At 42.3% G+C, this 27849-nt stretch overlaps 9 protein-coding genes across 9 annotated transcripts; 4 read left to right on the top strand and 5 right to left on the bottom strand.

Moving 5' to 3' along the window:
* Nucleotides 1-397: 397 nt before the first annotated feature.
* Bfra_003572 (uncharacterized protein) lies at nt 398-849 on the bottom strand (the record flags this gene model as incomplete). Its single annotated transcript, XM_037333978.1, has 2 exons — nt 398-499; nt 805-849. 2 exons carry the CDS (start codon nt 847-849, stop codon nt 398-400), a joined length of 147 nt encoding a protein of 48 aa, XP_037194065.1.
* A 369-nt stretch (nt 850-1218) lies between these two features.
* Nucleotides 1219-2666, top strand: Bfra_003573 (putative d-lactate dehydrogenase protein; the record flags this gene model as incomplete). The annotated part of the gene is made up of 2 exons (XM_037333979.1): nt 1219-1863; nt 1917-2666. The coding sequence occupies 2 exons, from the start codon at nt 1219-1221 to the stop codon at nt 2664-2666; spliced, it is 1395 nt and encodes a 464-aa protein (XP_037194066.1).
* A 1289-nt stretch (nt 2667-3955) lies between these two features.
* On the bottom strand, nt 3956-4737 carry Bfra_003574 (putative pal1-like protein; the record flags this gene model as incomplete). The annotated part of the gene is made up of 2 exons (XM_037333980.1): nt 3956-4519; nt 4585-4737. The coding sequence occupies 2 exons, from the start codon at nt 4735-4737 to the stop codon at nt 3956-3958; spliced, it is 717 nt and encodes a 238-aa protein (XP_037194067.1).
* An 867-nt stretch (nt 4738-5604) lies between these two features.
* On the bottom strand, nt 5605-6384 carry Bfra_003575 (uncharacterized protein; the record flags this gene model as incomplete). The annotated part of the gene is made up of 1 exon (XM_037333981.1): nt 5605-6384. The coding sequence occupies one exon, from the start codon at nt 6382-6384 to the stop codon at nt 5605-5607; it is 780 nt and encodes a 259-aa protein (XP_037194068.1).
* Nucleotides 6385-9678: 3294 nt separating this feature from the next.
* Nucleotides 9679-10010, bottom strand: Bfra_003576 (uncharacterized protein; the record flags this gene model as incomplete). Its single annotated transcript, XM_037333982.1, has 2 exons — nt 9953-10010; nt 9679-9865 (listed from the first exon to the last, which is right to left on the bottom strand). Exons 1-2 carry the CDS (start codon nt 9979-9981, stop codon nt 9679-9681), a joined length of 216 nt encoding a protein of 71 aa, XP_037194069.1. The 5' UTR covers nt 9982-10010.
* Nucleotides 10011-13183: 3173 nt separating this feature from the next.
* Bfra_003577 (uncharacterized protein) lies at nt 13184-13522 on the top strand (the record flags this gene model as incomplete). Its single annotated transcript, XM_037333983.1, has 1 exon — nt 13184-13522. The coding sequence occupies one exon, from the start codon at nt 13184-13186 to the stop codon at nt 13520-13522; it is 339 nt and encodes a 112-aa protein (XP_037194070.1).
* A 4702-nt stretch (nt 13523-18224) lies between these two features.
* Nucleotides 18225-20531, bottom strand: Bfra_003578 (putative extracellular lipase protein; the record flags this gene model as incomplete). Its single annotated transcript, XM_037333984.1, has 2 exons — nt 18225-19325; nt 19671-20531. The coding sequence occupies 2 exons, from the start codon at nt 20529-20531 to the stop codon at nt 18225-18227; spliced, it is 1962 nt and encodes a 653-aa protein (XP_037194071.1).
* Nucleotides 20532-21784: 1253 nt separating this feature from the next.
* On the top strand, nt 21785-24463 carry Bfra_003579 (uncharacterized protein; the record flags this gene model as incomplete). The annotated part of the gene is made up of 2 exons (XM_037333985.1): nt 21785-22033; nt 22328-24463. The coding sequence occupies 2 exons, from the start codon at nt 21785-21787 to the stop codon at nt 24461-24463; spliced, it is 2385 nt and encodes a 794-aa protein (XP_037194072.1).
* Nucleotides 24464-25199: 736 nt separating this feature from the next.
* Bfra_003580 (putative glutamine synthetase protein) lies at nt 25200-27352 on the top strand (the record flags this gene model as incomplete). The annotated part of the gene is made up of 2 exons (XM_037333986.1): nt 25200-25553; nt 25643-27352. The coding sequence occupies 2 exons, from the start codon at nt 25200-25202 to the stop codon at nt 27350-27352; spliced, it is 2064 nt and encodes a 687-aa protein (XP_037194073.1).
* Nucleotides 27353-27849: the final 497 nt, after the last annotated feature.

The following is a 27849-nucleotide window of genomic DNA, read 5'->3' on the forward strand; positions in this document are numbered from 1 at the left end:
TCAATATCTTGACTTGAATGAGACAACTAAAGTTTTTTGCAGAACATTGAAGATCAGATTGAATTTGAACCCCGCACTGGTCGTGCCACAAAATCTGATATCTGATCCTCGGCGGTGTGACTCTGGGAAGGGAAAATTATATCCACTTGGGTCCCAAACCAAAAACATGGCAATGGAGACCGACGACCTTGTCGGCCTCAGACTTCCAATAACCTGGGGTATAGATTGACAAGAAAAGTCCTTGGTTCCTGACTCCAATCGAAACAATAAAATCGCTCAAAGTGACGAGCGCACTTCAAATTTTGATTAGTTTCGGCATTGAAAGCTTGCATCCAGTCTGATTGTCAAAGTCAAGGGACAATCTGTTGATACCAATATTACTCAGCGATTTTCAATTTCAATCTCTTCCTCTATGATCCACCATATTCGTACACATGATCTCAGTCAAAAATAACTGATATTGCGGATGTGTTGGTTCAAGAATGAGATTCAGGACATGCTATAGTTAGTAGTAGCATGGTTGAATGTTAAATACTTACCCGACACGATGTGAAACACTCCTTGGTATTCCAACGTGAGCCCATTCCACGGAAGTTATATTGTTGTGACTGGTCAAGATTGAAGGCTGATGAAGTTGGTGGCGGGCAACGAATGGAGGGCAGCGGGCAGCAATCAGATGGAACCATAACTTTTCTGCAACGCCGCGGCAAAGGCGCTATTAATAAACTATCATAATAGAAGCGAAGAAGCGCCGCATGCGAACATCGTCATTTTCGAAACCAAAAAGTAAGCATGGAACCTTACCTGATGTAAGACACATGTTATTTCCATTCCTACGATTTTCTCCATCGATCATTAATACAATGTTAGATTATTCTCCAACTATCAGGAATGTTGGTGATTACTTGCATCCTATTTCTTATGGGACTTGTTATGTTTTGAAGTTGTTGTGATAGGAATGCATTCACGTGATAGGGTAATGCTTCGTTGGATTAGTAGTGGGATACGAGGAGCGTACCTGAAGCATGAATCGAGCTCTTAAAACCCCCAAAAGTGTATGTTATAGCCTCCTGCGTAGTATTGATGAGATCTTCAAGCCCAAATGCAAGAAGCTATATGTTCCCTTATAATCTCGTGGAAAGATGAGTTTGACAATCTCTTCTCCGAGTGTGGCATCTCCCGGTTCTTCTGTTTTTGTTCCCTCTGAAAATTTTCGCGATGTCGCAATCATCAGTACATCTTTCTATCCTTAAAGGTTTCATTCAAACTCGTCTCCCATATGTTCGATTGGTAACTCCCACCTCTCCAGAATATGCAGCTGCGCGCTCAACATTCTGCTTATCAAATGCTATCGTCCCACTTGCCATTGTGAAACCGGCAACAATAGCAGACGTATCCGCATTGATATGTTTTACCACAGACCATCAGATCCCAATTACAGTACGTTGTGGCGGCTATTCTTATTTTGGTTCCGAATTTTCGTCTTCCGCTTTAGCGATCGATCTTCGCTGCCTCGCATCAATCCGCGTTTCACCCACCCACCATTCTGCAGCCATTGGAGGAGGTGTTCTCCAGGGAGATCTTGCTCGTGAACTGAGTAGAGAAGGCTTGATGACGCCGGTAGTAGCTATTCCATCTATGGGTTACGCAGGATGGGCGATGTATGGTGGTTATGGTCCATTTAGTGCTGCTTATGGATTAGGTGTAGATCAGATTATTGGTGTGAAAGTTGTTGATTCTGACGGAGAGATCAAAGACTCTGACGATGAAGGAGAAGATGGGTTATTGCGAGCTGTTAGAGGTGGAGGTGGCGCATTAGGGATTATTGTTGAGCTAAGAATCAAGGTTTATCCATTGCAAAAGGTCTTGCCACCCTTTTCGGTTCAAACAAAGAAACAAAACTGACAGTTTGATAGGTTCTTGCTGGAAAGATCGTCTTCGAATCAGAAGACATATCAAAAACGGTAGAGATCTTTAACAGCAGATTCAAAGAGCTATCCGCTCGAGGACTGCCTCTACAACTGACAGTCCAACAATCAATCTTCCCAAGCTCCCAAGGGCAGGTATTCGGAGTTCTATTCATGTGGGCTTCTGAAGATATTGGAACTGGGCGTCAATTGCTGGCTCATATCAAATCACTTGCGCCTGTCAGCCAATATGAAGTCATCTCCACTACAATCTCTCAATGGATGGATTCCAATACTGGATTTCCTACTAGCGGATATGGCAAGCCTCTTACACTAAATGTACGGAGCATAACACCAGATATTGTGACAGTTTTAGCTAGGAATTCAAGGCGAATGCCGGGGGATTGCTTGGGGTTTTCCATGCAGGAACTCCGTGGAATATCAACAAAGGCAGATCTCACAGCTGTTTTTGCGGCAAGAGAGCCGCATTTCATACTTGAAATATTACCAATAGTACCTGATATGAAAAGCCTCGAAGATGCAAACAGATGGGGGGAGAACTTCCTAGGAGAGCTTAAAAGAACAAACCCAGAAAACATATTGGAGGGGACGTATATTTCCTTGACTCGACAAAGCGAGCTATCACTGTCTAAGATTTATGGTCCGAATTATGGTAACTTGCTTGAGTTGAAGTGGATGTACGATCCGAATGATGTTTTTAGCCTGGCTATACCAAAGCTGATTGGCAGAGCCTTGTAGACTTATTGTTTGAAATTTGTTGCGAATCTGTAGAATAATAGATAGGGATAGATAGCAATAGGCGGCAGTAAAATGAATTCTTGTTTTCTCTGGATCGCAATTTTCAAAAATATATATTGAGTATTGTGGACAATTTTGCCATTGAATGTTATTCCAAACAATGACCGCCTCACCTCAGCTGCTCAGCTAACGTGGTTGATGGAAAGTAGAACTTCTACGTTGAGATACCAATATTTTTTCTAAAAGTCACTCTACGCTTTGGCTCCAGGTTATCAGAACACTAGACTCCAAAATGATTACCTATAGATTGTGGTCTTAGCCCTGGTTTCATATATCTTCTGTCTTTGGTATCATGTGCATCTTACAAAAGATGTCGAAAGGAACTCCCTAAATTCCGCTACAACGATATTCCCCTTCCGAAGCACCTCCATCAAATATTCTCTTCCATCACCATTCCCCAACTCAAACAGTTCATTAGTCTCTTATTAGATTTGATGGATACCGGTCAGATGGAAATGAACAGACCGAAATGCCCATCAATGCAGCAGTTGGCCCCAGCATCGATTGGTGTAGGCCCATGGTAGCGTTAAAAATGTCTGAGTATGCTTTTGAGACATCTTTCTCTTGTGGGGAAATGAAAAGTCAAGCTGGTCCTAAACTATCAAAAGATGGGGCTGGAAGGTTAAGGGATGTGAAATATGTGTTGAGGATTGCAGTCAACTCGGAAATGGTCGCCGCAAGTTAAAGAAGCTTAGCTAGAGAGGACAGATTGAGGGGTTGAATTGTGGTACTCTTTTTTTCTTTGAGAAAACTAACTTGAGAGATCGTTGTTGCTACTTATATTGCAAAATCTGGCCAACAATCAACTAGAGACTAATTGCAACAGCTGGTTACTTATCGTCCAGATTCATGACGCATAACGCCCAGGTTGGCAATGGTATATATACCGCGATGGGCATGTATAATCTAAATATATGTTTCTTTCGTGACCCAAGGAACACCAGCAGTACAAATGTGTATATGTTATACAGTTCGGGAAGTCCTTATTCATAGGAAGCATCTTGCTTCTCTTGCAAGTACTTTTTCCCTGTCGACCTTTAAATGCCAGCTATTTGGCGACTTTTCTAATTGGACCAACCTCAGCACTTGAGTTGTTGTCCTGACAATCTTCTTCCTCATCCCACAAAACCTAAATAGGAAGTACTTCCTTCCTAGCACAAGGCCGTGGCTAGTATCTGCAGTCTGTACTCTATACTTCAAATAGAACGCCATTTCTCTCATATTGAAACTCACTGATGTCCCTCTCCAACTAACCCCGCCAATCCCTCCATAACCTTCGGCCTTCTTTCCCTTCGAGCCTCCAAATCTTTTTCAACCAATCTTAAAGGTACACTCGAACTTGACGAATCGTTCCTCCTCTTTTTTAAGATTTTTCCTTCTTCACCTCCATCATTGTCCTCGTCATTCCATGCACTCCTCTTCCCCGCATCACTATCCCAATCCGCCAAACCTTTACTCCACATACTAGGTTCTAAGCCTTTGTTCAAATGCGCGGTGACTCCAGATCTCTTCGGGTCAATAGGTTTGAATGGACCATAAAGAGGGTTGGTGAGGGGATGAGAAATATATTGGTCGTGGGTGTAGCGAGTAATGTTCAGAGAAAGAGAGAAGACCTTTTCATTTGGGTTTTGTGGAGACGTACTTTCATCAGAAGGAACCGTGGGAGAGGCTTGCGGATCCGGTTCGACAACCAGTCGATATCGCACAGGGCTTGCATTGATAACTTCCTGTGCCGCTGTCGCGGAGCTGAAGATGGATATGAATGCGTTCTGGACAGGAGATATTGGGTGATGCTTTTTATTCGGGTCAGGATATGTTACATTCCCACTGCATGCAAACTGGGAACGGAAATACAAACCTTCAAACTCCTAAACATAGTAACCTCCCCAAACCTCTCCAAAACCCTCAGCACCTCTCTTCTCTCCGCAAATGTTCTAGCAGAAGGGAATATTTTAACATGAACTGTGCGGTTAGAGACATTGGAACTCGCGGCGCGTAATGACGCTGCCATTTTCAGAGATGTAATATCGTAAAGAGCTCCGCTTGAGCTTCTTATTGTCAGATTCGCATTGGTAGTGTATTTCCTAGTAGTCGGAGGACGAGAATGCTAAATGAATTGCAAGGCCATGAAATTTTGGCAAGGCTGAATCAATTGGGTTTGAGAAATTTTACGGTAACCGAGACGTTGCAAAAGTGCAGTGAGTGAGTGAGTTTGCACTGTTCAACATGACCTTGGCCAAGCTAGAAGTCATAGATTGAATGTATAATCGGTCTACTACATAAAGTACCCAATAATGAGATTTCCATAATTACTTGGGTAGACATGAGACTTGATTATCCTGAAAGTTCGTGAGAAAATGTGGTAATGGTATCAGACAATGTTTGCAGTCGGCTCTAAACATGATCATTCTGAAGGAAAGGCGAGGAGGGTCTCTCACTTGCTGCACATAGGGTAAGATATATTTTATGAAAATTTTCCATTCATTGACTTGTGCTAATTGCACCAGAGTACGAATTTAAGAATCTGAAATTATTCGTACGGGTAGAGGCATAGTCTACTCCGTAATATACACCATTTAAACAGTGCTCTCGCTGTCTCCAAAATTCCGGGGTATATGTTTGAGCAAACCCAGGCCAGCAAGGTGATTAAGGAAAGATGTCTGGCCCGTCTACCTAATTCTTAGACCAGTCCGAATTCCAATCCTTTCCCTGGAGTAAGTAGCCATGTGGCTTAGCCATGTTATCGTCCCATCCTATCCCTCAAACGCCAATCCCAAAACCTAAAAGTTGAACCTCGGTGAACTTCACAGTAACCCTCAAACATATCCAAAATATCCCAGGGTATTAAACGCCACTATTAATCCACTCTTTCTACCTTTCACTTTCTTATCCTCATTCTTGGTGCCTTAGCAACCTTCATTCTACCCCCTCCTACACTTTCCATGCTTGTCCTGCACCTCAAGCCTTGCTTCCTAATTCCACTAGGCGTACTTGCTCTCCTAAGTGACAAAGAACATTTTCCCCTGTCCCAGCTTTCTTCTTCCATGTATGCCTCGTCAACGTCATTAACGACAGTATTTAACCATCTTCTCCTCGCTTTCTCAATCTCAATATCATTCCAATCATTTTGTGTACTATGGTCGACTACCAGAGCCGAGATGGGCGAAGGCACAAGGCTGAGTTTTGATGATGACTTGCGCAAATTGCATTGGGAATTGTTGCTAAGCATATCTTCGACTAATGTGCTGATATCGCGAACGTGAGTGGTGGAACATTGTAGTTGCACATTAAGTTGGCGTTGTAGCCTCCGACAGGCTAATACTCCAGCCCGGTAAGGGGAAGTAGGCGTAGTTGGTACAGATCGTGTGGAATTGGTTGGAGAAGACATTTCCGAATCTGCTGATAACGAAGGCGTTGGAGATGTGCATTGCCGAGCCTGTATATCTCTTGCATCTTCATAGGAAAGAGATTGCTTTCGAAACTGATTAATGATATCATCAAGCGGCGACGAAGGATTGTAATCCTCGAAGAAGGGATATGAGCTGGTGGCAGGTGATGATGATACAGGAAAAGAGTCGTCCCTTGGCGATGGCTGCACATCATTGTCGCATTGATCAAAATTGACCGGAGCCGCGCCGAAAGTAAAATTTTCGAACATGTTGAAGATGTGAGGAGTGAAGATCAATGTTATTAAAGATTGGTCTCAGAAGGAGAAATAGTCGCGTTTATGTGTTCATCAATGGGCGTGAAGTATGTCAGCTTCAAGGGAACCGGATCGTAAATCACGAAGAGATAAACGGGCCCATGAACTAATTTCTAGAATGAGTCGTGATGTAATTTCAATGTGAATGAACTAATGTTTGATAGTGATATCTCGAAGAAACTTGACTCGAGTAAGCTTGTGTTGATTGTTGGTTTGTTGAAGGATTTGAGTAACAAAAGATAAACCAAGGGGAGTAGTCGATAACTTAAATCGTGAATATTAATCAACAAGAGGGAAGGGGAGCATTTTGGGCGTTCTAAGACGAAGCTTCTAAATGCCGTTTAAGCATTAGGAGAATTGGCCGGTCCTTTTAAAGGGAGACCTTGAAAGCTAGAAGGCTTCGATCTCCCGGCCAGAAACCCTTGGTCGGGCGAATTCATGGTATATCACTCAGCCTTAGCCTGATTAGCTGTACTAGACCTGTCGATGGGCTTACCCTAAGAAGTTTGGATCTGGATTTTGTAGTCAGGGATTAAATTTGAAGGGATGATGGGCTGCAGACTGGGGGACTAAAATGTGGCAAAACGAATTTTGAGAGGATATGATTGGTGAGTGAGTATGGCTTCTCCGTGCACCCCCTTTGGTAGTATCCATAATGACACAAGGAAAACCCTAGTGTGCATTTCCATTCCCAGCAAACTGGAATTTGGTTTGTTTTTCAAGCCCAGGATTCTAGTGATTGTGAAATGTTTACGGATAATTGTATCTGATTGGCTCTTTGATCAATTTGTCAAATATGCCGTGCTCGATCCTCTTATCACCTGTCATACTCTCCTTGACTATTTCTCTAACTGTAGATGAAGTGCCAACAACCATATCTGTGGGTTTAAAGTCGCGGTCGAACGAAAGGAAAGAGCAGAAAAGAAGTTTGAAACAATCCTAAAATACATTATGCAAGTCTAGGCAAAGAAGCTCAGAATAGTAGGGAATTTTACTCTGCTGCTCAACTAAAATGTACTCATTTGTTGGGTAAGAATGCATGATTGGGTACGAAAAGTACCAAGTAGGCACAGAAACAACTTGTGGAAGTACTATGTAGGCGCTTTGGTATTTAGGTTTGAGCGGCAGCAGGTACGAGTAGATGGGCGTTTCGAAAAAGAACACGGCTCAAATGACCCGATCAGTCAGTAGATCCGATTACAAGTCGAAAAAGCCAGCGCTACACACGAGACAGCCAGCCTCTCGGATGAAAACAATCCAATTATAATTGTACTGTGCTTAAGACGACCAACTTCGCTTTCCTTCGGATATGAGGTTTGGGAAATGAGGACACGGAAGTGAACTTCCTTTTTCTCATAAGCCACTTCTTCAAGAGGCAGTCTCCTCCGAAACCCTTCATGAAATGTCTTGAACATCAAGATAGCTAGAAAATGCAGATGAAGACACAAGGCTGAAGGCAAAACCTTAAAGGTTTAAAAATGTACGGAACATGCACGAAGCTTGCCTGTTTGCAAAAAGATGACGATGATAATACCCAAAATGCGACCCTGTGTGAGCCGTCCATCGAAAAGTACAACGAATCAGAGCAACATTTGCCCCAAGCTTTCATGCAGGTTGCCTATCACTGCCTATCATGTATCACAATTTGGATAGACCTTCTAGAAAGCTGCATCGAAGGTCTACCAGCGGATAAGATCCCGTATCGTGCGTGTCTCTTGAGTCATGTGGGTACCTTTGATGGGTTATTGATTGTCTAAAATATATGGTAATAACGGAGAAGCCGGTTCAATAGCATTTGGCCTCAGAGTGATATCAAGACATAGCAATAAAACCAGGCTTCTGACCATTAATTGCTTTTTGGCAAAATGAAACGAAAGAGCAACATCCCGAAAGTATTGGATATCAAGATACACTTTGTACACTCACTTTTTTCAGCAGCAGCAATATTCCAGAGACCCAAAGTTCGCCTTGTAGCACCCACTTGGTTGTGAGCTCAGCAGGACGAGCATCGGCAGTTTACATCGTACGAAGGAAGTACAATGTAAGCCCTTGAGATCTACACGATCTACCCTGTACTATTCTATACCATGGAAACACGAGGCATTTAATTATAGTACGAACTTGTCGATCTGCTTGACCTTTGTCACCGATGGCGAGAGCGCGCACCTGATTATGCACGTGCGTGAAGCACACGTGTAAAATCACGTGCAACCATGCCTGACTGGCCAATAGGAGCTCTTCAAGCTCAGCGAGCTACGATCAGCATAGTGTCTTGTTATTGACAGGATGGGGAATGGCTACTAGAGTAACTATTTAGCAACCTGAAGCTATCCGTTCTCATTTTACATGGAATTGTTTCTCGATGTCAATCGACCTGTATGAAAGTTGACAAGAAAACTTAGCATAGTCAGTCGCAGTGTCGCCCAAGATTGAGAAATGCTGCCGATCAATATATTATAATACAACGTGAAATGTTTGCGATGGTCGCAGATGTGTATATCCTTCCTTCAGATACCTTGGGCCAGTGTCCCCTAGTTTTCGTGGCATTTAGAATTGAATCAATCAGGACTGGGCTGTGGCAGAAAAAGCTTGGTCGTCAGAAGCATTCGACCAACTTAATGAAAGTTCATAAAGTCTTGTTATCCAACCTCAAAAGGGAGGTCAAGTCAGTTCGAGTTCTCTGGTAACATAGTTGTCGCCTTTGAAGAATCAAGCTGTATTGAAGGCTTGCAACTCCCACAATCGCGTCAATGGTATTTCAAAGATCAAGTAACTTGAAGTATGGTCAAGCTTGGGCCTAACATAGTAGTTGCATACAAGCTCCTGAGAAGAATTCCAAAAGTAAGATAGTTCATGCATCATCACTAGATTGTTATATCCATAATTTCCCTGTGTTGGTTTGAGGTTGAAAAGTTCATTCAATTTGTGTGTGACATTGTCCATATTAGCCACGTGCTACCTAGGTAGTAATATGGCACATACGATCATCATGATACTCTCACTGTAAGTACAAAGTTACATATCACCGCCATACCAATCGCAAGTCGCCCCTCCTCGCCTCTCTCTCACGGTATAACTCCCAGGCCGAAAGTTCCTCATTCCTCCCAAGTCTCCAAATGCTCCTAAGGAAATTGGTACTCGATTGATTCATTCTTCCCTGGTGAATCTGGTGGAGAGTATGATTGGAGGTCCAAACTAATCACACGGGTCTTATTACTTGATTCTTTACATGAGCAGCAAGTGAAAAACTTACCGTCGAGAGACATAGTGACACAGGCAAGCGGTCAATGCTATGTGAGAGTTATGTAATGAGTTTGCAGTTGATTTGTCGAGAGGAAACACTTTCTGTAACAAGAGCGAGCCGAGGAGAACAAGCACGATTACGTACGGCAGGTTCCGGTCGACCTTGCGGTATATGGTTAAAAATTTGGATTCTCTATGGAATGATTAGACTTGGTCTGTATCTATCTCCTCAAATGGTGACCGGCAAGGTCGGTCGGTCGGTCTAGGGATATGAACTTACGGTATGTTGATAGTCCACGGCATCGGCATGGTGATAGTATGTGGCTGAGATGATGTATCTGAGGAAAGAAGATTGTGAGGTATGTGCGGAATCGCGACATATTAATATGCCAGTTCTGCCCATTGCCTGATCGAGAGACTAGGTGGCTAGGCTATAATCGGGCAATCTGCAGAGTATACAAGCATTGATTTTCTGGGACAACTGCCGGAGGTGGGTCTTCGAAACCGAAACTGTGAACAGCCTCGAGCCAGCGTGAATTCCCAAATTTCTCGGTGGAACCTTCAAACTTGGGCCGCATATGTTCTTCCTGTTTTGAAGTTTTAAGTGGCGCCAGTAAGCTCTAAGGGTAGGCTTTACAGCACGGCTAGTGATGAATTAAAGTTTTGGACCCATAACTTGTTGGTCCGTTGCGAAGCACATACCTGTAGCTAGCCTCATAACTAGTAGGTTGAGGCTAATGTTTCGTTGGAGTTCAAATGATTTTAATTAGAAGACTTCAGTTTAAAAGGAAAATGTCACTGCTTATCAGTCTGCGATGAGTAACGATAGACATACGCTATCCCTGATTTAATACTAAATTTCAACTCTTTTCACCACAGCATTATCATTCACACAGGTCACATCACGTCTTAAACATTTTTCGGTTCTCTTGCCGTATTTCAAGCGCCGGAACTCGTGAATGAGAGTGACCCAACCCTCATTAGTACTTGCCAGCATACTCATCCAAGACATGCATCCGAGTGTAACCGAGATCAATACATTCCTCGCCTCTCGAAACGGCGTCTAATGTGCTATAAGTTCAGGAAATGTGATTTTTATTCTATAGCAAAAAGACTTCAGAATTTCACCTTTCCAATAAGTTCCCAAGTTCCCTAGCTGGAAAGTATCAAAGACAAATGTAAAGTCCTGTGGGAAGCTACAATCGAACCAGAGACTGGAAAGCAACGTTGAACATTCGTAGCTTTACCTACACATCATATCTGATCTTTACTCCACCTGGCGCCTATCTGACGGGTAACTCGGATAAACTAGCACGTACCACAGAATGGTAAACTAGCTCGAGACTAGATCCCCTTTATGGCAGGTGCTTACAAGGGCTGAGGTATCCACCCCGCTATCACGAGGTAAGCGCAAGCAGAGCTAAGCTCAATTTATGATTCAACAAGTCATATCACATATCTCTTTTATAAGGTAGGGCGAGGCAGACTCATGATCGTGGCTATGCAACCTGCTCTATGCACCATGCACCCAGTACGAAGACGGCAACCCCGGAATGATGAGACACATCCAAAGTCCAATAATGTAAGGCTATGCGGGGGTATATACCATATACTGTATGAATTGAAGAGGGGTAGAGTGGCTCAACTGAAAATTATGGCTTTCGATATATCAAAGATATATAGCGCTTTGTAATTTCCATCTCCGTGGCGTCGCTGCAGATCATCCTACATCATACATTGTCTGCTCATCGGGCACTCACTGAGCAGCGAGACAGCCTAGAAAATGCTCGTGTGCTTTGCTCATGCGAAAACGAAAACTCTCCTTCCGCTTGCACTTTTGCAAAATTGGAAAAGCTATCATGACCTTTCCAGGAAGGACACCTTTCGAAGCTATACCGTGACTTTTAGACACTACTAAAAGGGCCGCAAAGCTAAATATCTTACTAAATCTCACAGCTATCTATCAAGTATATGCCCTCGCTTCCCACTAGCCGAAGATAACCTAGATTAATAGGCTAGTTCAAGCTTTGTTGTTTACTCTTTTATTCATTCTATTTTTCTTTTGTTCTGCTTGCATCGTATTTGCTTTCAATATTCAGCTAGGATTGAAGGGATTGGGAGCGAGAGATCAAAGGCTGGGGAACCTATCGGTATTGGAGAGGACGGTTGGATTACCCGCTTGTGAGATCAGCACGACGAGCAATAGCAATCACATAACCCCTACTGAAGCACCTAGCCTGTATGATTATTAGTGAAGTTAGACATACATAGCCTGTTAGAAACTGGGACACCTTTCTTTCCTGGCGTCCTTGATCTCACATGGGAATTGGAAGCCTCGAGTGAAAAATGATACATACACACATAACGAACCTCCACAACAACATTTTTATTACCGACACTTTCAAAAGCTATCAGATCCAGAACAATGCTAGATGGCGATAACGATCATTCCTTTTATACTGGGCCGTGAGGTTCGACAAGATCCCTACCTTAAAAGATTTATATACATTGAGAATTCCGCTTGAGGGCTGTGATAGACACCAGAAGCCTTCACGTTAGTTGAAAATTGCTGAATACTTCAGGGTCCAAACATCTTTGAGTTCAAACACCATTAAAATGGGAGAAAATATATAGCAGTATGTCTGTGGAAAGTTTGCTCCCAGTGATCGATTAAAACTTCATTTCAGCTGGCCCTCATTGCAGCTATTGACCTTGGCACCGCTATCCTTCTCAGGGCCGAATTACATTTTTCCAAATGCTTTACTCTAAATTCGCAGTTAGGAAAAGGTGGTTTGCAATATGAAGTTTACTCTGTATAGTAAGTAAGAATGTCTTATATACACATAACTAGTATGTATGGGGCACTAGTCTGAATTGAGAGCAATCAGATGAAGATTCAACGATTTAACATCGAGAGTAGCTTCGCGAGCCTAAAAAACGAAAACGGCCTTGAGTGATTTTCAAAATTGAATAACACTGGTATTTTATATCTTGATACTTTTGAAACTTCAATATACATTCAGATTGATTCTTTTTCAACTTTGAAATCAAAACAGTGATTGATGGTAAGATTTTAAATCGATTTTCACTCTGTTCAGCGTCGCCAAAGGGATTCGCAGGAAACGCCGCTGTTATGAGCCACAATCTATAAAGCCACATTGGCTAAGATTAGCAGATGCACAAAAGTGGCTACGTATCCACTTTTGGCCCCTTTCACGTTAGTCACTTCCAAGAATAGTAAGAATAGTAAGTTTAGAGATTCGTACCATTTGCGACATAACAATTTACGAAGAGATTACGAACTTCCTAACCAACGGACACGAAATTATCAATTGATTACGATAACCATAGCGAAAACAAAACAGCAGATATCTGAAATTTTTGATATCACCATACGTCACATTAACGACAGGATTTGAATTAAGATTTCATTACGGCCTTTCCGACATAGGAAAACGATCCGTCTTCGATTTACCGGACCTCATTGCATCTCAAGACCATCATCACAACTATGCATCTTTCCTCGACGTACACTTTATCCCTCCTCGCCTTTCTTCCAGCCCTCACATATGCACAAGCAGGCTTAGGTGGTGTGGTTGCTACGTTAGCAGCCACGCAGATGGCAACCACGACTGTTTCGGCTCCATCACTTTATACAGTCGGTAGCGTCACGACTGTCTCATACATACCAGTATATACGCAGACCTTTGCAACAACAGCGCTGGGAACTTGGGCGATTGGAGCTACTCCTCTGGCCGGCAGTGTGGGATTAGGAACTATTGAAGGGACCGTTGGAACTGTTAAAAACAAGAGAGCTTTACCTACCGCAATGTTTGGGAAAAGTCATTAGAGGGATGTGACAGTCGAATAGAATTTTGATATAGGAGAGGAAAGATTGGAGTTAGACATGATGGGAGCAGAAGATGCATCTCCCGAGACAGGTTTGATAAGAGGATGGTGGAAATGTGCGACGAGACAGGAGATAAAATACGACATAAAGTGAACGGAAATGGATATCGAAATCTGGAGATGGAAGGAGGATTTTCTTGGACGATGCCGATGGAGTTACAAATGGCGTTAATAAGCATACGTTATGGAAAGTTGCGACTCGTCGGGAGAATATTTACTTTTCCGCTTGGCTCACGATTCCCACCAACCATCATCATCGTATCTCTTTGCATATTCAACTAGCGGCCGATATTCGAACAGTCCATGCATTGATCAGCATTAGACGATGAATACCCATTCAAAGTTTTTAGATTCGTTTGGCGACATTAACAGGAGTTGTTGGTGCAGTTTGTTTTTGCCAATTTGAAGACATGGAGGCAAACGATACAACATCGGTCTTCAATTTTTCTTTCTTTTATTTGATTGTGTATATAGATATCAGGCGAACCAGTCCATTGCAGATGGCTTAGGAGGACATGGGAATGGATGCAATACCATACAGAGTAAGGAATGAAAGTAATTATTCTGTTAGGGCTTCAATCTTCTATAAAGCTGTGAAAATCTGAGTCAAGTTGAATGATTCAAAAACGATACCTTTAAAGATAAAAAGGGACAGTCACATGAGTTTCGATCATGGTATAAGTTCAAGGTATTATGGTGCCCCGCGATGGATCTAAAGGTTTATTCATTCAGACAAATATTGCGAAAACAAATCCTAAGAGCATCAAGACAAAATACAATTAACTCGATGCGCCTCTAACAACAAAACTTTACAAATACATACAAAACGTCAAACCTGACGCCTGCCTTAAACCTCCGCCCCAAGCTACAATAACAATATCAAACTTTGCAAATGCAAGTGCATACCATATTGTTTCCGCTAAATCTGTTTTCTCTCCAACAGTTTATCGACGGTTCCTCGAGATAGCTACAGTTGTAAAATACGGCTCCTCCAAACGATTGACTAGTTCCTGATCGAGGAGGCAAGTATCCTCTGAAAGCAAGTGCCTTTTCTAGTATCTCTGATAAGGAATGTTTTGAAACAAGAGATCAGTATTTAAGATCTTTTGTTTTTGATGCGTGACAATCAATTTTTATATGTTCTTAAAACAAAACATGTGTGGCTAGTAGTTGAGAGGAGATGAAGACTGAGAATATTGTATGAATGTGAGATAAACCTTGGCTTGGGAGAGATTTAAATAATTTTTTGGATGCCTATGAACATGTGTTTGACCTGCTCGGTCGGCCGGCCTAAATCCGTCGAACTGGCCTAAAGGAATTTCGATCGCGTATTTTGGAACCGGTAGATTCCAGTGCATGTGTATCATCATCTCTCTTGATAGTTTGTGGAGAACAAGAACATGCATATTCAGTTATCGAGATCATACATCTCACCAACAAGTATATTGGCATTGGTAAATTCTTGCAAGTAAACGACTTCATCATCGCCAATTTACTATTCCTATAGAAAAGATTCAGAACATCCCATATATCTCAAACCATATCATCAATGATTCTCTCGTTATCCTCAAAATCTCTGAAGATGCTCACACAGGTCGGCAATACTTGGACTGCGCAATGCCGCCGGCCACTTTGAGAGGGATGCGGATCTACAAGCAGACCATTTGGTTACGAGCATCACCTTGACACACATGGATTACATATGAGGAACTCCATCGTTTCCAACAGAAGCTGCGATTATCAGTATACTTTAAGATCACGTATAACTTTCTGAATAAATGAGTACATGCTTTGCTAAGCGATCTGAGGAGAAGATATAATTATCGACATTTTCACTCATTCATCTATTCTTAACCCTCAAAATTGTGTATCGAATTATCTATTGGATGATATCAAAATTTCCCCACAAACATACGAATTTCGAAGTATACAAAATATCTATTGATATGATATATGCGTGCTAGCAATACACGTTACGCTAGTACCAGGATGAAGAGCTAAACCTCTTGACTTCGCGCACATCTCATTGATTGTTACTCGTCAGCTACATATAATAACATACAAAACTGCGCCTCTAACAGTATTATTGAATTAGTACTACCCATAGATCTCCAAATTCCACTTAAAAATCCGTGATTTGCTATTCGCGTCATTCCGCAACCCCTTTTACAGTATATACACTAGCGCCCCCATACAAAAGGTTATTTCTAGCACTAGCGATTTATTAGCTTTTTCGAAATCTTCCTCTTTGTGCTTGCGATCTTTATGGTTCTGCTAATATAATGATGTTAAATTCAAAGTCCATTGGATATTCAATAAAGCAATGTATTGAAGATGTACTTTCTATATAATGTCAGTTTCCCAACTCTCTTTTCTCTCTATGAACATACAAGGGGCTTCTTGAAACCGATAGCATAATTGTTGTTGGTATCACTATATGGGTGATGAAACCATCATAATACTTTGATTCACACTGTGTAATATTGCCTTGGGAACTAAAAGCTAAAGACTATGAAACCTTTTCGATGTAGTTGCTGTAGCAGTCCTGAGGTACTAACGAGTAGTGCTAGTATAGTCATGTGATTGCTGTCCGAACAATTCGAACCTCAGATCTATACTATCCACAAGATCGTCTAGTTTCTCTTAAGCCTTCGGCGGTCTCAGATGTTCATTTTTAATGTCGTAAATTCTCTTGGACATCTCTTTGTACTTACCAATACACTTTTCATAGCACATCGCCATCGCATCATCTTCTTATTTTCCTCCGTTCCCTCTCTTCTCCAATCTTCTCAGCAGCTGACCTATCTTTCTTTCGTTGGCAGTGAATTCTTTTAACAATGAAGCTTCTGTGCGTGCTTGTTGCTTGGCCGTGTTAAGATTGGGGTTTGTATCTCGCGTGGAAGAGCCGGATTTACTCGATCTTCCTGAAACGACTGAACCTTCCTCTCGGTGTTTCTTTGCTTGTTCGCCTAAATTGGTCTTTGTGTCACCAGAATCTTTAGATTCTGTAGCAGGTTCACCCGATGCACGACTGTTTCCACTTGCACGCTTTCGAACGGAGGCTGATTTGTTAGCAGGAAGTTTATCTCGTGAATTTTTATTGTGATGGAACTTGGGAGATTGGGAGATGAATTGGACTACCTTTTTCTGATCCTCTAGAGTGATTTAGCAAGTTTAACTTATCTTTAGAATGTTCACTGTTCATTTTGGGGTTTGTATTCGGCGTCTAGGGCGTAAGGCAGATAGTGTTTGTGATTTTTTGTAAGGTTCTGAAAATAAACATTAGTCTGGGAAATATGTCTTTAAATACCGTTTTGAAAGTCAAACGACCAGATGTATATTTAACCTGTAGGTAAACATAAGCAATCCGATCGGCCAATTTGAGTTCATATACTGGTCTTAGAGGCCATCTATATACGTAAAGTGAAGCTAGTATAAAGCCCAGTGCATGTATATCAACATTTTTTAAAAGTTTCAGAGGAAGTGATAGAATACATGTTACACTGTCTCGGAAGGTTCCCGGTAATTTTTCAAGAAACATGTTGGAAAGATGGATTCTGGAGGCTTGGCCAAGATTTTCCCATTTTCCGACTATTATTCTTTACGCCTACGGCAGATATCCAACACATTTTGACATGTATATAATACATAAAGCGGTTCTACTGATAAGTTTCCCATTGCCCTCTAGCTTTTTTCCATTATAAGAACAACCGAAAATATTCTTTGATTTTCAAATAGGAGATGGATACAGTTACTACTATCGTGTTCATATATCGAAATTGCGTAGTGATTCCTCCGTCTTTCAGGGAAACCAAAGCGGTTACTGCAATTTTGTATTGTACGCTCAACTCCTATAAGAGATATAAATACTTTACCGAAATGTCTAGAAGTAGAGGAGTACTCGTCTGGTACCGGTACATTTACATGATTCTCGGTGTAGAAACTGTAAATCGAATCTTCTCACCCAATGATACAAAATTGCCACACATACCCCTTTCTAAAATATAAATCACATCGGATTGTTGTACACAGAATAGTGACTACTCATTACTGTATAAAATTCACTTATCCATCAACTCCATACCATCCGTTATAATCCATAGCATAACCCTGCATCATATCACACACTAGTATCCCTTCTAAAGTATATTTCTAACACTAATAATAAACTATCAACTCCCTCAAAGCCTTCTCCTTTGCGTTTTTGATTCTATTGGCTCTCCCAATACAATGACGTCAATTTCGAGATCGAGCAGGTGTGCAACAAAGTGTGATATTTAGGATCTAGATTTACCTCGATTCACTCATTGTTGAGAAACGCTATAAGTGATGCTGATAATAAGTTTCGAGATGGAGTTCGCTAGCGCCCGTTGCTAGTATTCCCACCCACCTAGGTGAATCACATATGTTAGTCTCTGATTCACTACAACGAGATAACTTTATAGCTCAGAGGTGCTAGATATAATAAGATGGTATAGATAAATAATACAACATGGCTTGCAATTGAACATTCTCAGCCCTGGAGACCAATTTTTGGGGATCAGGAACAATTCACTCCAAACATCCCGACTTTCATATGGGTAACAGTACGATGATAATCCATCCTTCACATCATGCACTTTCTACTTCCCTCTCCTGCAAATTCAACTTTCCCACAACTTTACCCTGTTCCACCAAAACTCACAAGCTTCCTTTTCTGTTGTATCCTTCCTATCCTCTTCAATCTCTACCACCACCCCTTTTTCCTTACCCCCTGCAATCTCGTCATTTCCTCTTCCGAAAATCATTTTTTGTCGTTTGCCTTCCCCGCCCTTGTATTCTGACCACACCATGCGAGTCGGATATCTACCCGGAATTGCATTTGGATTTCCCGCCGGGGATATTATGAAGGATGTCCAATAAGCATGCATCAAGCCTGCGATTTCTTTTGTCGTTGTGGATTTATCGACCACCTGGGATGCGTATGCAGGAAAGGGGTATTGAGAACCGTGAGAGGCACCATGAAGGACACTACTATTAACTGCGTATTCGTAGAGATAGACTGGTGCTGATTTAGGCAAACTTGAGTTTGAAGGAAGGTACTCATAGGGGTGTTCCCCGGAAGCAAAATAGGCAGTCTGGCGCACAGGACTTATGTATGCAAAATCTCCATATGCTTTATCCAGACGTCGATATTGATTTCCCACTCCAAGAGCAGTGTTATTGAAGGCATATGGAGAGTCTAGGTTATATTCAGGATTTGGGTAGAGGGAGTCGATAATTGAGAGATCTTCCATGGGAAGATTGGGTAGGAGTACGTGGAAGAAATCGAGGAAGGAACCTGCTTTATCAACGGTTTTAGGAACGAAAATAGACCCCTCATTGGTGTTGTAACCAGTAAGAATGGGAATGTGACGGTATGTGTTGTTTAAAAAGGCCTCAATTGGGGGTATTGGAATTATACTATCTTGGCCAGGTCCATCGATGCAGGGTTGGAAGGGCCAACGAAGAGAGGGGTTGTAAGATTCAAAGATTTGCTCCGAGGCAGCTTTGATGGATGAGACAGGAAGACTGCGAAGTCTCGAAAGAATTTCGGCACGTGGAGTGCTAGAAAGCTCAAGTTTATCTAGGAATTCTGAAAACTGAATCTCGTGGAGAGGGTTATCGTAAGGATAGACTGCGCGGGCTGTTGGTCCCCCAGATTCAATTATTGCTTTAGCAAAAAGGGAAGGGGGGCCATCATTGTTCGTTAAATGATGACCGATCTGAATCATTATTAGAATCCACAATGATGTATTGATCGTATCTCTAATTGTCCAGCATAGGCAGTGTTTTTCATCGTCCCGAACTACAGAACTTCCAATGCGCGAAAAGTGGAGAAACTTTGGTTAGGATTTGACAACAGAAACCACACTCCAAATAGATTCATTCAATATCGCAACAAGTTTAAACGCTTCAAACGGTCTCAGGATTCAGGATACCTCATCATCAGGTTGCACTCCAAGCTATTGGAGTGAGCAGACAAGCATGTCTTGAGATTAGTTGTCCTGAAGTTGCTAACCAAGATTATCATAATATTGAGGGAAAAAAATAAAGAGAAAAAAACTCACAGAATGAGCTCCAGCTGAGGGACCCATCAGAGTAACGTTTTCTGGATCACCGCCAAAGCTTAAAATATGTTTCTGTACCCATTCCAACAACAACTTCTGGTCTTTCAAGCCCAAGTTCAAAGCTTTCTCTTCAGACATTAGCCTCGATGGCAAAAATCCCAAAGCTCCTACTCTATACTCAAATGTGACTGCAATCAAAGGTTGCTTAGACCAGCCTACCAGAGATGCTATTCCTCTATCATTCGCGTACCCAAAATTGAAAGCTCCCCCATGAACATGGACCAAAACCGGTAAATTTTCGTTTGATGAATTCGTGGTGCTCTTGGAACGATGAATATTCAGATGAAGACAATCTTCGCTTTGAGGTTGATTGTCTGGACCGGACATACATCTCAATGCGGGTTTTGTGGCGTCAAAAATTGCTGTTGATGTGTTCACCGGGACAGGAGGTCGAAACCTGAGATCTTCTGTTGGTGGTAATGCATAAGGAATTCCAAGAAACTCTTCGAGGACTTGTGGGTATTTTGATGTTTGTTTTCCTACATACGTTCCCTGTGGAATTGTAACACTCGGACTTGACGAAATGATGGAGGAAGGAGTTGGAGTAGCGGAGGTTTGTGTCATGGTATTAATTGATGTGCTTGTATCAATGGAGACTGTTGAGTGTTGAAGCTTTGTATCATCATGACCAGGTGGCTCCTTAATAAGGCCAGGCTTTTCCGGGATTACGGGCTTTGGACGCAATCTTTCCTCTGAGATTTGAGGTGAATATTGAAGTCTCCAATAATATATCAGAGCGATGGTGAAGATTGAAACAGTAAATAGAAGTGCTAATCTCTTGCGCAAAGTTCTACTTGCCATGTTGTCGCCTGCTGTCGTTGTTGTTCCAGGTGGTTACTGCACACGAAGCGTGTCGGTAAAGGTCTATAAGATATTGATATGAAATTGGGTTTAAAGTCAGTGGAAGCTCATAAAATCTTGAAGATTAATAAGAGTCGATAACATCGAAAGATTGAACATCTTCCAATATCTTTCCAGTAACTTTGCGGCGTGGAATATAAAATTGTGGATGCAATCACTCACTAGGTTTCCTGGTCTTGGAAATTAACCTTAAAACTACCTGGTAATTTCAGCCACTGAGCCACTTTAATAGCGTACACAAGCCACTTCTACCTCTACTCCCGACGATATCAAAAGCTTGACGACAATTGACTCTTGACTTGTTTGCCATCATAGTTCCTGCAACCCATTCGAAGGGAGAACGCTGAGTCGAGTCTTTACCACTTCTTGTCTTGAGGTAAATAGAAATTGACTCAGTAGCTACCTTGGTAGATAGGTGAGATATCAAATCCTCTCTTCTGGAGAACGCCAAAAGTCGTGTTGTTTTCTGGAGTCATTGGAGGACAATTTCTAAATACAAACTTTTATTTAATATAATTTATGTTCATATCTTAATTATTTTCTGCTTTTCTCAAGCTTAGCATCAAATTATAATACAATTATTCCGTTGCAAAATGTCCGGGACCCAAGAGATGTGCACAAGACACTTTGAGAGCTGACGTCTAGACATTCGAGGGGTTTTAAACATATATCTTCTCTTCTCTATGACTTCACGATATCTAATAACGGATCGGTCTGGGTAGATTTCAAAAATTAAGTGATTCAGATACGCGGGGAGACCCAATCTATTCGAAAAACTGGATTCCATGAATACACGACTTTGTCTAATAACCTCCAAAGATACTGGCGTCTGTAGGTACATAGTAGGACATATATTTTCTCTTGTTCTTTCCTTCCAAGTTCAGCGAACGACACGAACGACTCCACGCCTTCCATTTTAACATCAAAATGAACCACATCTACTCCTTCCATGCTGTACTGACATGTTCACGCCAAATAAAGCCCTCTTCTTGTCATCCTCTTTCAATTCTCATCCAACAATCAAGCACACAGCAACATCGCTACAAATTTTGCTCTCTCAACCTACCACAGCCACCAGACACACACTCAAACAATTCTTGCTTCTCTACATTAAACATAAGCTACCCCTTGCTCTTTGCCACAAAGATTCCTTCTCATCCCAATCCTTCATATATCTTGAGGCTTGTTTTCTCATGAAGATCGGTGTCAGGCCTTCAGATTTGGCATACCACGTTTTCAACACTTCCCATCCTCTCACTCTACACAAAGAAGAGCTGTTGGCAGATATTGTGCATTTTCCAAAGTATTCAAGGGAAGCATTCCTCAAGGACATCGCTGCTCATTCTAATCTCAAACCTGTGTTTGGATCGGACTCTTTCACGCAAAAGGACCCACATACGACTATTCACAGACATCCGGGATTGATAATTCAGAAAGTACTGGTGAGTACCTTGGCTTCCCCAATTTGTTTCCAAGATTAAGAGGCTAATTCTTTCAAGACGAGACAAGCCCTTGTTCAAAGCATAAATCCAAATTGGCCCTTCTGCAATACGCCTGGACAAAACTGTGGGCGGCATTGTTTCATGAGGAGTACAACGGCGTTGATTTGGAATCAACAGACTCGTTACTAGAAGAATATTCACTCCAGGCGCCTACTTTGATCAAGAAGACAAACAACAAGAATAATGGTTCATTATGAGCAAAGAAAGCCGCGGCTGGTACTTAGAAATACCCAGGCTAGAGAGACCGATCCTCCAAGGTTAGTTTTAAGGCAACAAGGACATGAGCCTCCATTCCCAAATGGCGAAAATGCAGCAAACTTACCACTGCAAATAACCTATCTTCCACAACCTTATCATGGCCAATATCAGAATATGGTCTCTAACTCTTTGCCATACGCTAATTTTCAATCTCAACTACCAATGACATATAACGTTCCGCTAAACATTAATATGGCTCCTAATCATGTGGCATCACAGACAGTTGATGCAAGGAATCATCATCGTAATATGACTGCCCACAACGGCCGAGGTCATGGAGGAGGCGAGGAAATGTATGCTGGATGTACTTCCGTTCTCGAGGAGCGTCGGGATGAGCACACTGGAAGAGTGTCCCCACGAGTTGCTTTACGCACTATGATGCAGCAAGCTCTTAGACCAAGTGTACAACGTGAAAAGTTTGAACGCCAAGCTCAATATACTCAGCATTCTCACTATCCTCGAGATGCTTTTGGATTAAGCTCACGTGGCGTCAGTGTGGCATCTGATACTTCGATTTGTCCTCAAATTGACAGAAGTCTTGAGGCTAGTATTCGAGAGCAGCTTGCTCGTTCTGGTCTCCTCCGAGATTGTCCAGACCCGGAATATGTCAACAGGCCAATGGCGGTTGATCCTTCCATTGTCTCGTGCGGAAGAGCCTTGAAGCAACAAATGCCATTCCATCATCACAGACCACAGTATTCTTTCAGTCAACCACAACCCTTTGAAGAAGTCAAAATGAGCAGAGAGCTCTCACGACCACCTTTTTCAATCAGCATGTCACCTCCAAAAGTTCAAAGAAATACAGGAATTCCAACTTATAAAGTAGTTGTGCCACGGTCAAGTTCTCCACAAATTCAGACCTACAGAGGTGTCGATTCGGTGATCAAGGAACCCAAGAGAAGAGATAGTCCACAGTCGTACAAGGTCGAAGCGGGATCAAAATTCTTGACCAAAGATGACTACACTCCTACCAAAAGAATCGTTGGCTACTTTGTAGAGTTTTCTAGCGAAAGCCCTAAATCTGCCAGGAGATACCCCATTCAGTCTCTCAGCAATCATGAAGAGACAACGCCCAAACCCCTCAGACACCCTGTCAAAAATCGCTTGGGTGGTGCTTCTGAACCAGAAATGACACAGTCTCTCATCAGAGATGGGAAAGAAAAAGTCAACAAAAGTGAGGAAACACCCAGGATACCGACACCTTTGACAGAAACCACCGAGGGCGAAACTCCCATCGAGCCGATTGCGATTATCGACAAATATGTTGTTAGTCCCAAGAAACATGCTTATGTTACAGTGCAAGAGGTGTCGGACGATGATTTCATTACAAGCCCAGATGGAAATAAAAAGGCAGATTTACTTGAGGACTGCATCAAATCTCTGGCTACATGGGAAAAAGGAGATCGTAAAGTTCTTCTCAAGCTATTGAAGGTTCTGAAAAGACTTGATGATGAAAATGATGCCAGACCTATCGAGGATCTAAAGACTACCTATCCTACTGAAAGCAGCCCAAGAAAAAAAAAGGAATCTAGCTCTAATAACAGTCTTAACCCCAAGGCGGCATGTTTCAAAGACTTTAGTTCTGCGAGAGCTCATATTACCCGCACCCACCATGAGCGGCGAGGTCTTTCGTTACAGGAAGAAATTACACCAACCTCAAATGAAATGTTACCAATGTTTTACCCGAAGCCCCTAATATCAACAGAACCGGTTTGGATCAAGACCCAGCAAAGGAAATTCATACCACCACCAGGTCTTCTCATTCCATTTAAGGCGCATGCCGGTCGTAAGGTCCCAGTCAAGACGACCCTGGATCCACCTCCAAATGAAGACGATGAAGGAAGAGTAGCCAAAGCAATGGACCCTCGTCTAGCAGGGCCACTTCTCACTAGATTCTACAATAAATATCCATTAACTGGTACAGTATGTTCAAATCCACCTTCACCTCCTCCAGCCGCCGTGAAGAATGCTGCAGAGATTCAAGAGGAGCTTGAACGCCTTTTGTTGCAAGAAAAGGAAAAGAAGGCTTTTGCAAATCCTTCATCCGTTAAACCCCGTACATCAAAGGAAGCCGGTCCCGGTGGAGCTGAAACTTCGAAGTTTGCTAAGTGATCAATAACGAACAATGGATAACGGATAATGAATAATGGATCAAAAAAGCGAAAGTATTGATTATAATAGTATACTACTATTTTTGATGATAGTGTTATTTTGAGATAGCGGCGACACTTACGCAGAGCAAAACAGAGCAGGGAAGCAGAAAGCCCTTGTGTATGATTAATAGTTGTAGTAGTCTTGAATTTTAGCCCTTTTACGACTCGCAATTCAATGCTTGTTGTATGTTTGTTTGTGATGTGTGTAGCGTGATGTGAAATTCCATATCTCCACTTGGTGCTCTTAGAATTATTCACCAATACTTGATTACTCTCATAACTACTGTCAAGATATTCAATATGTGAATGAGGACAAACTCCAGAAAGTAACCGCGATCACATGGTTTGTTTGTTGCCAAGAACCAAGACAGATGCGGTCATTGCGGCCGCTATATCCGCACCAGGCTCAATATCATCATGAGCTCAATATCTTTTGTTCATTCAAAACGTAATGGGTTCATTGAGCGGCCTCTATATTTATCTACGCTATTCGAGTTACGAAATCGCATATACCAGCTTAGATTGTATATGCGATTATAATTTATGTTGACTCAATTAATATAGCCGCGACCGTACGGAACCTCACAGCTCTGAAGCTACAAGTGCTTTGTTCTTCAATCCTTCTACCTCCCGTTTCAACAGGAATATATCTTTTTGCACCACAAGTCATCGCACATTAACAAACCGCCATCAAAATGGCGACTCCAACGCCAGGAAAGTACCCCGGTGTAGCAGCGACACCTCCTGTCTCAACCCCATTTTCTACATCTCATCTAGCCTTTTCTCCCCATGGACCGCGTTCTGTTGTGCCATCTCCCTCTCAAATCAAAAAATCTAGTCCTGCAGGAACCTCAATGTCGAATCAAGCATATAATATGGGGATGGTGGGATTTGATAGTCCGTCTGCAGCGTTGGCGCTGGGGATGGGTGCGGATGTTGTAGGGGATTTGGGCATTGACTTGCAAGGAATTGGGGTGTTGGGTGGTGGGCCGGGAAAGGATGAAGAGGAGAAGAGGAGGAGGTTGATGGGCTGTGTAGAAATTCTGAAAGTGAGTTCAGCTAGGTTAAAATGGCAGAAAGAGAGGGAGATGTTATTTGTGATTGGTTTGATTGGGCAATGCTAATGCAATTTGTACAGCCTAATAAAGGACGACTTAGTGAGGCAGGGCTGGAACGATTAGCACGCAGAGTTGGATTAGAATGCTTGTGGGAAGACATGATGGGAAGCGCCAGTAATGGACGCACGCTTATCATAGCAGGGAACGCTCTTGCGCTTGATATCGATTTTGCGAATAATATCGTCCAGAAAGTTTCACTCTCGTTCCCCGATGCGCCGGAATCAGTAACCAAACATGAGAAGACAGCTTCAGATATACTGTTGAGGGATTTACAATTTGAGGCTGGAGAGAGCCCGTTGACCAAAATGCTGGATCGATTTGCGGCAAACTTAGAGAGATTAACTATGTTGGATAAATTGAGTGTCATACCTGGACTCAATTGCCATGAGGCGGTCGCGGGAATCTTTTGCAGTTTGCATAAGTTACATATTTGGGAGTTAGGAAGATTGAAGGAGATTGATATGTTGGGAATGGAGGATGAGGACATTGTGAGGGCTGCGATGTGTACTAGGAGTGGCATACCGATTATGCATTCAAGAGAAAGACTAGGTTTAAGTCTTGATTATTGGCAGGAGAAACGGCGGATCCCAACAAAGGGGAAGAAACAGAATAGAAAGACATGGTCGTTATTGGTAGAGGTTGCACCATTACCTTCATTGGTGGTGGGTGTATATACTCCTTTGCGCGTATCTGATAAATGGATATCAGATGATGTTCAGCAAGCCAACCCGGCAGTCGATGATCTATTCCGAGCAGCCCAATTGCAAGGGGGACCGATCTTGAATTGGTTGGAACCTGACAATACTCTTTTACCGACAAATTCCGATATCAAGACAAATGATCTGAACGACGGGACGCAAAAATTTCCAGAAGCAATGTTTGTTGCGAAATTCGATCCGCCGATTATAGTACCATATGCTATCGCGATGCAGATATACCAATCGACGCAAACGCCCTTTGATTTTTCAGAAATCACAACGTTTGATGGACTTATGTTTCCGTTGAGTGCGGAGGAAGCTTTGAAGACTAACGAGACACAAGCCAGAACTATTACCACAGAGAAACATATCTCGGTTTGGGATAGAGAGGGAAGGAAAAAAGTAGAGCAACATATCAATACGTTGTATATTGAGAAGATTGATTATGGAAGAAAGGTAGAAGAAGTATCGTTCAGTCACCCTAGGCAATTGGTGGAGATCTTGCCATGTTTAAGACAATTTGCTTTGTTAAGTACTGTGCTGAGGAAAAGTTTTGAGGCCGAGGGAAGTTCAAAATCCAAATCGAAGGGTCCATCAAGACCTGAAACACTATCAAAATCTCCCGAAATGGATACGATAAACCCTCCGACAAAGAAACAGGAGTTCGAGGACTTTATGAAAAGTATCACTACATCGCCAACGCCAAAACCGGTTCTGAAGGAACCAAAAAAGGAGAAGAAGGAAGAATCAACGCATCTAGATGTTTCTTTAACATTAACTCCAGTACCCAGAGTGGAAATAGTATTTGAGTTCAAGAAGAGGAGCGCGAATGTGATCTTCGAAATTCAGGGAAATGGGGGGGTGGTGGTTGTACAGGAGAATATTCTAAATGGAATGGGAGAGGATGAGGTGATGGATGGAATGGGAGAAGAAAGAAAGGCAAGAACATTAACAAGAGATGATTTGGGTAGGATGTTGGAAGTTTGTGAAGATTTGGGGGTTTGGGTTGAGTGGGTTAAGGGGAGGTTGTAGATGGGTTTTGATTTGGGGGTGTGGACCAACAGCACGAGACCAGGATGGAGGAGAGAATATTACGTATTTGATTGTATGATACCCAGCGAGTTGCCATCTATTTATCGATTCGTCCAAGTCGTTCTAATGGTACATGTAATATCATGCAAGTGATGTTAAATGTTGGACCCAAATTCATCATGTAACAAAATTGGGAAAGAAGAAAAGAGAAGGGAAACCCCCCATAACGTCTCAAGCTGAAACCCGAAGTCGAGGTTCTGGGATACTGAATATCTTACTTTCCCGTGGGTTGAGTAAAAAAATAATAGAATAAACAAGTATGTCCATTGATAGGGAATCCAAAAACATACTATTATTCATCCCACCAAAGACACTTACGCGATAACAATACACACGCAAATCACTCAAGTATTCTCTCTCACCCCCTCCATCCTCCCCAAGATCCCCCTCATCCCCCTCATCCTACGAATCCTCAATCCTCAATCCTCAATCCTAAC

Source organism: Botrytis fragariae, assembly GCF_013461495.1.
Source record: "Botrytis fragariae strain BVB16 chromosome Unknown tig00000045, whole genome shotgun sequence".
Taxonomy (NCBI): domain Eukaryota; kingdom Fungi; phylum Ascomycota; class Leotiomycetes; order Helotiales; family Sclerotiniaceae; genus Botrytis; species Botrytis fragariae.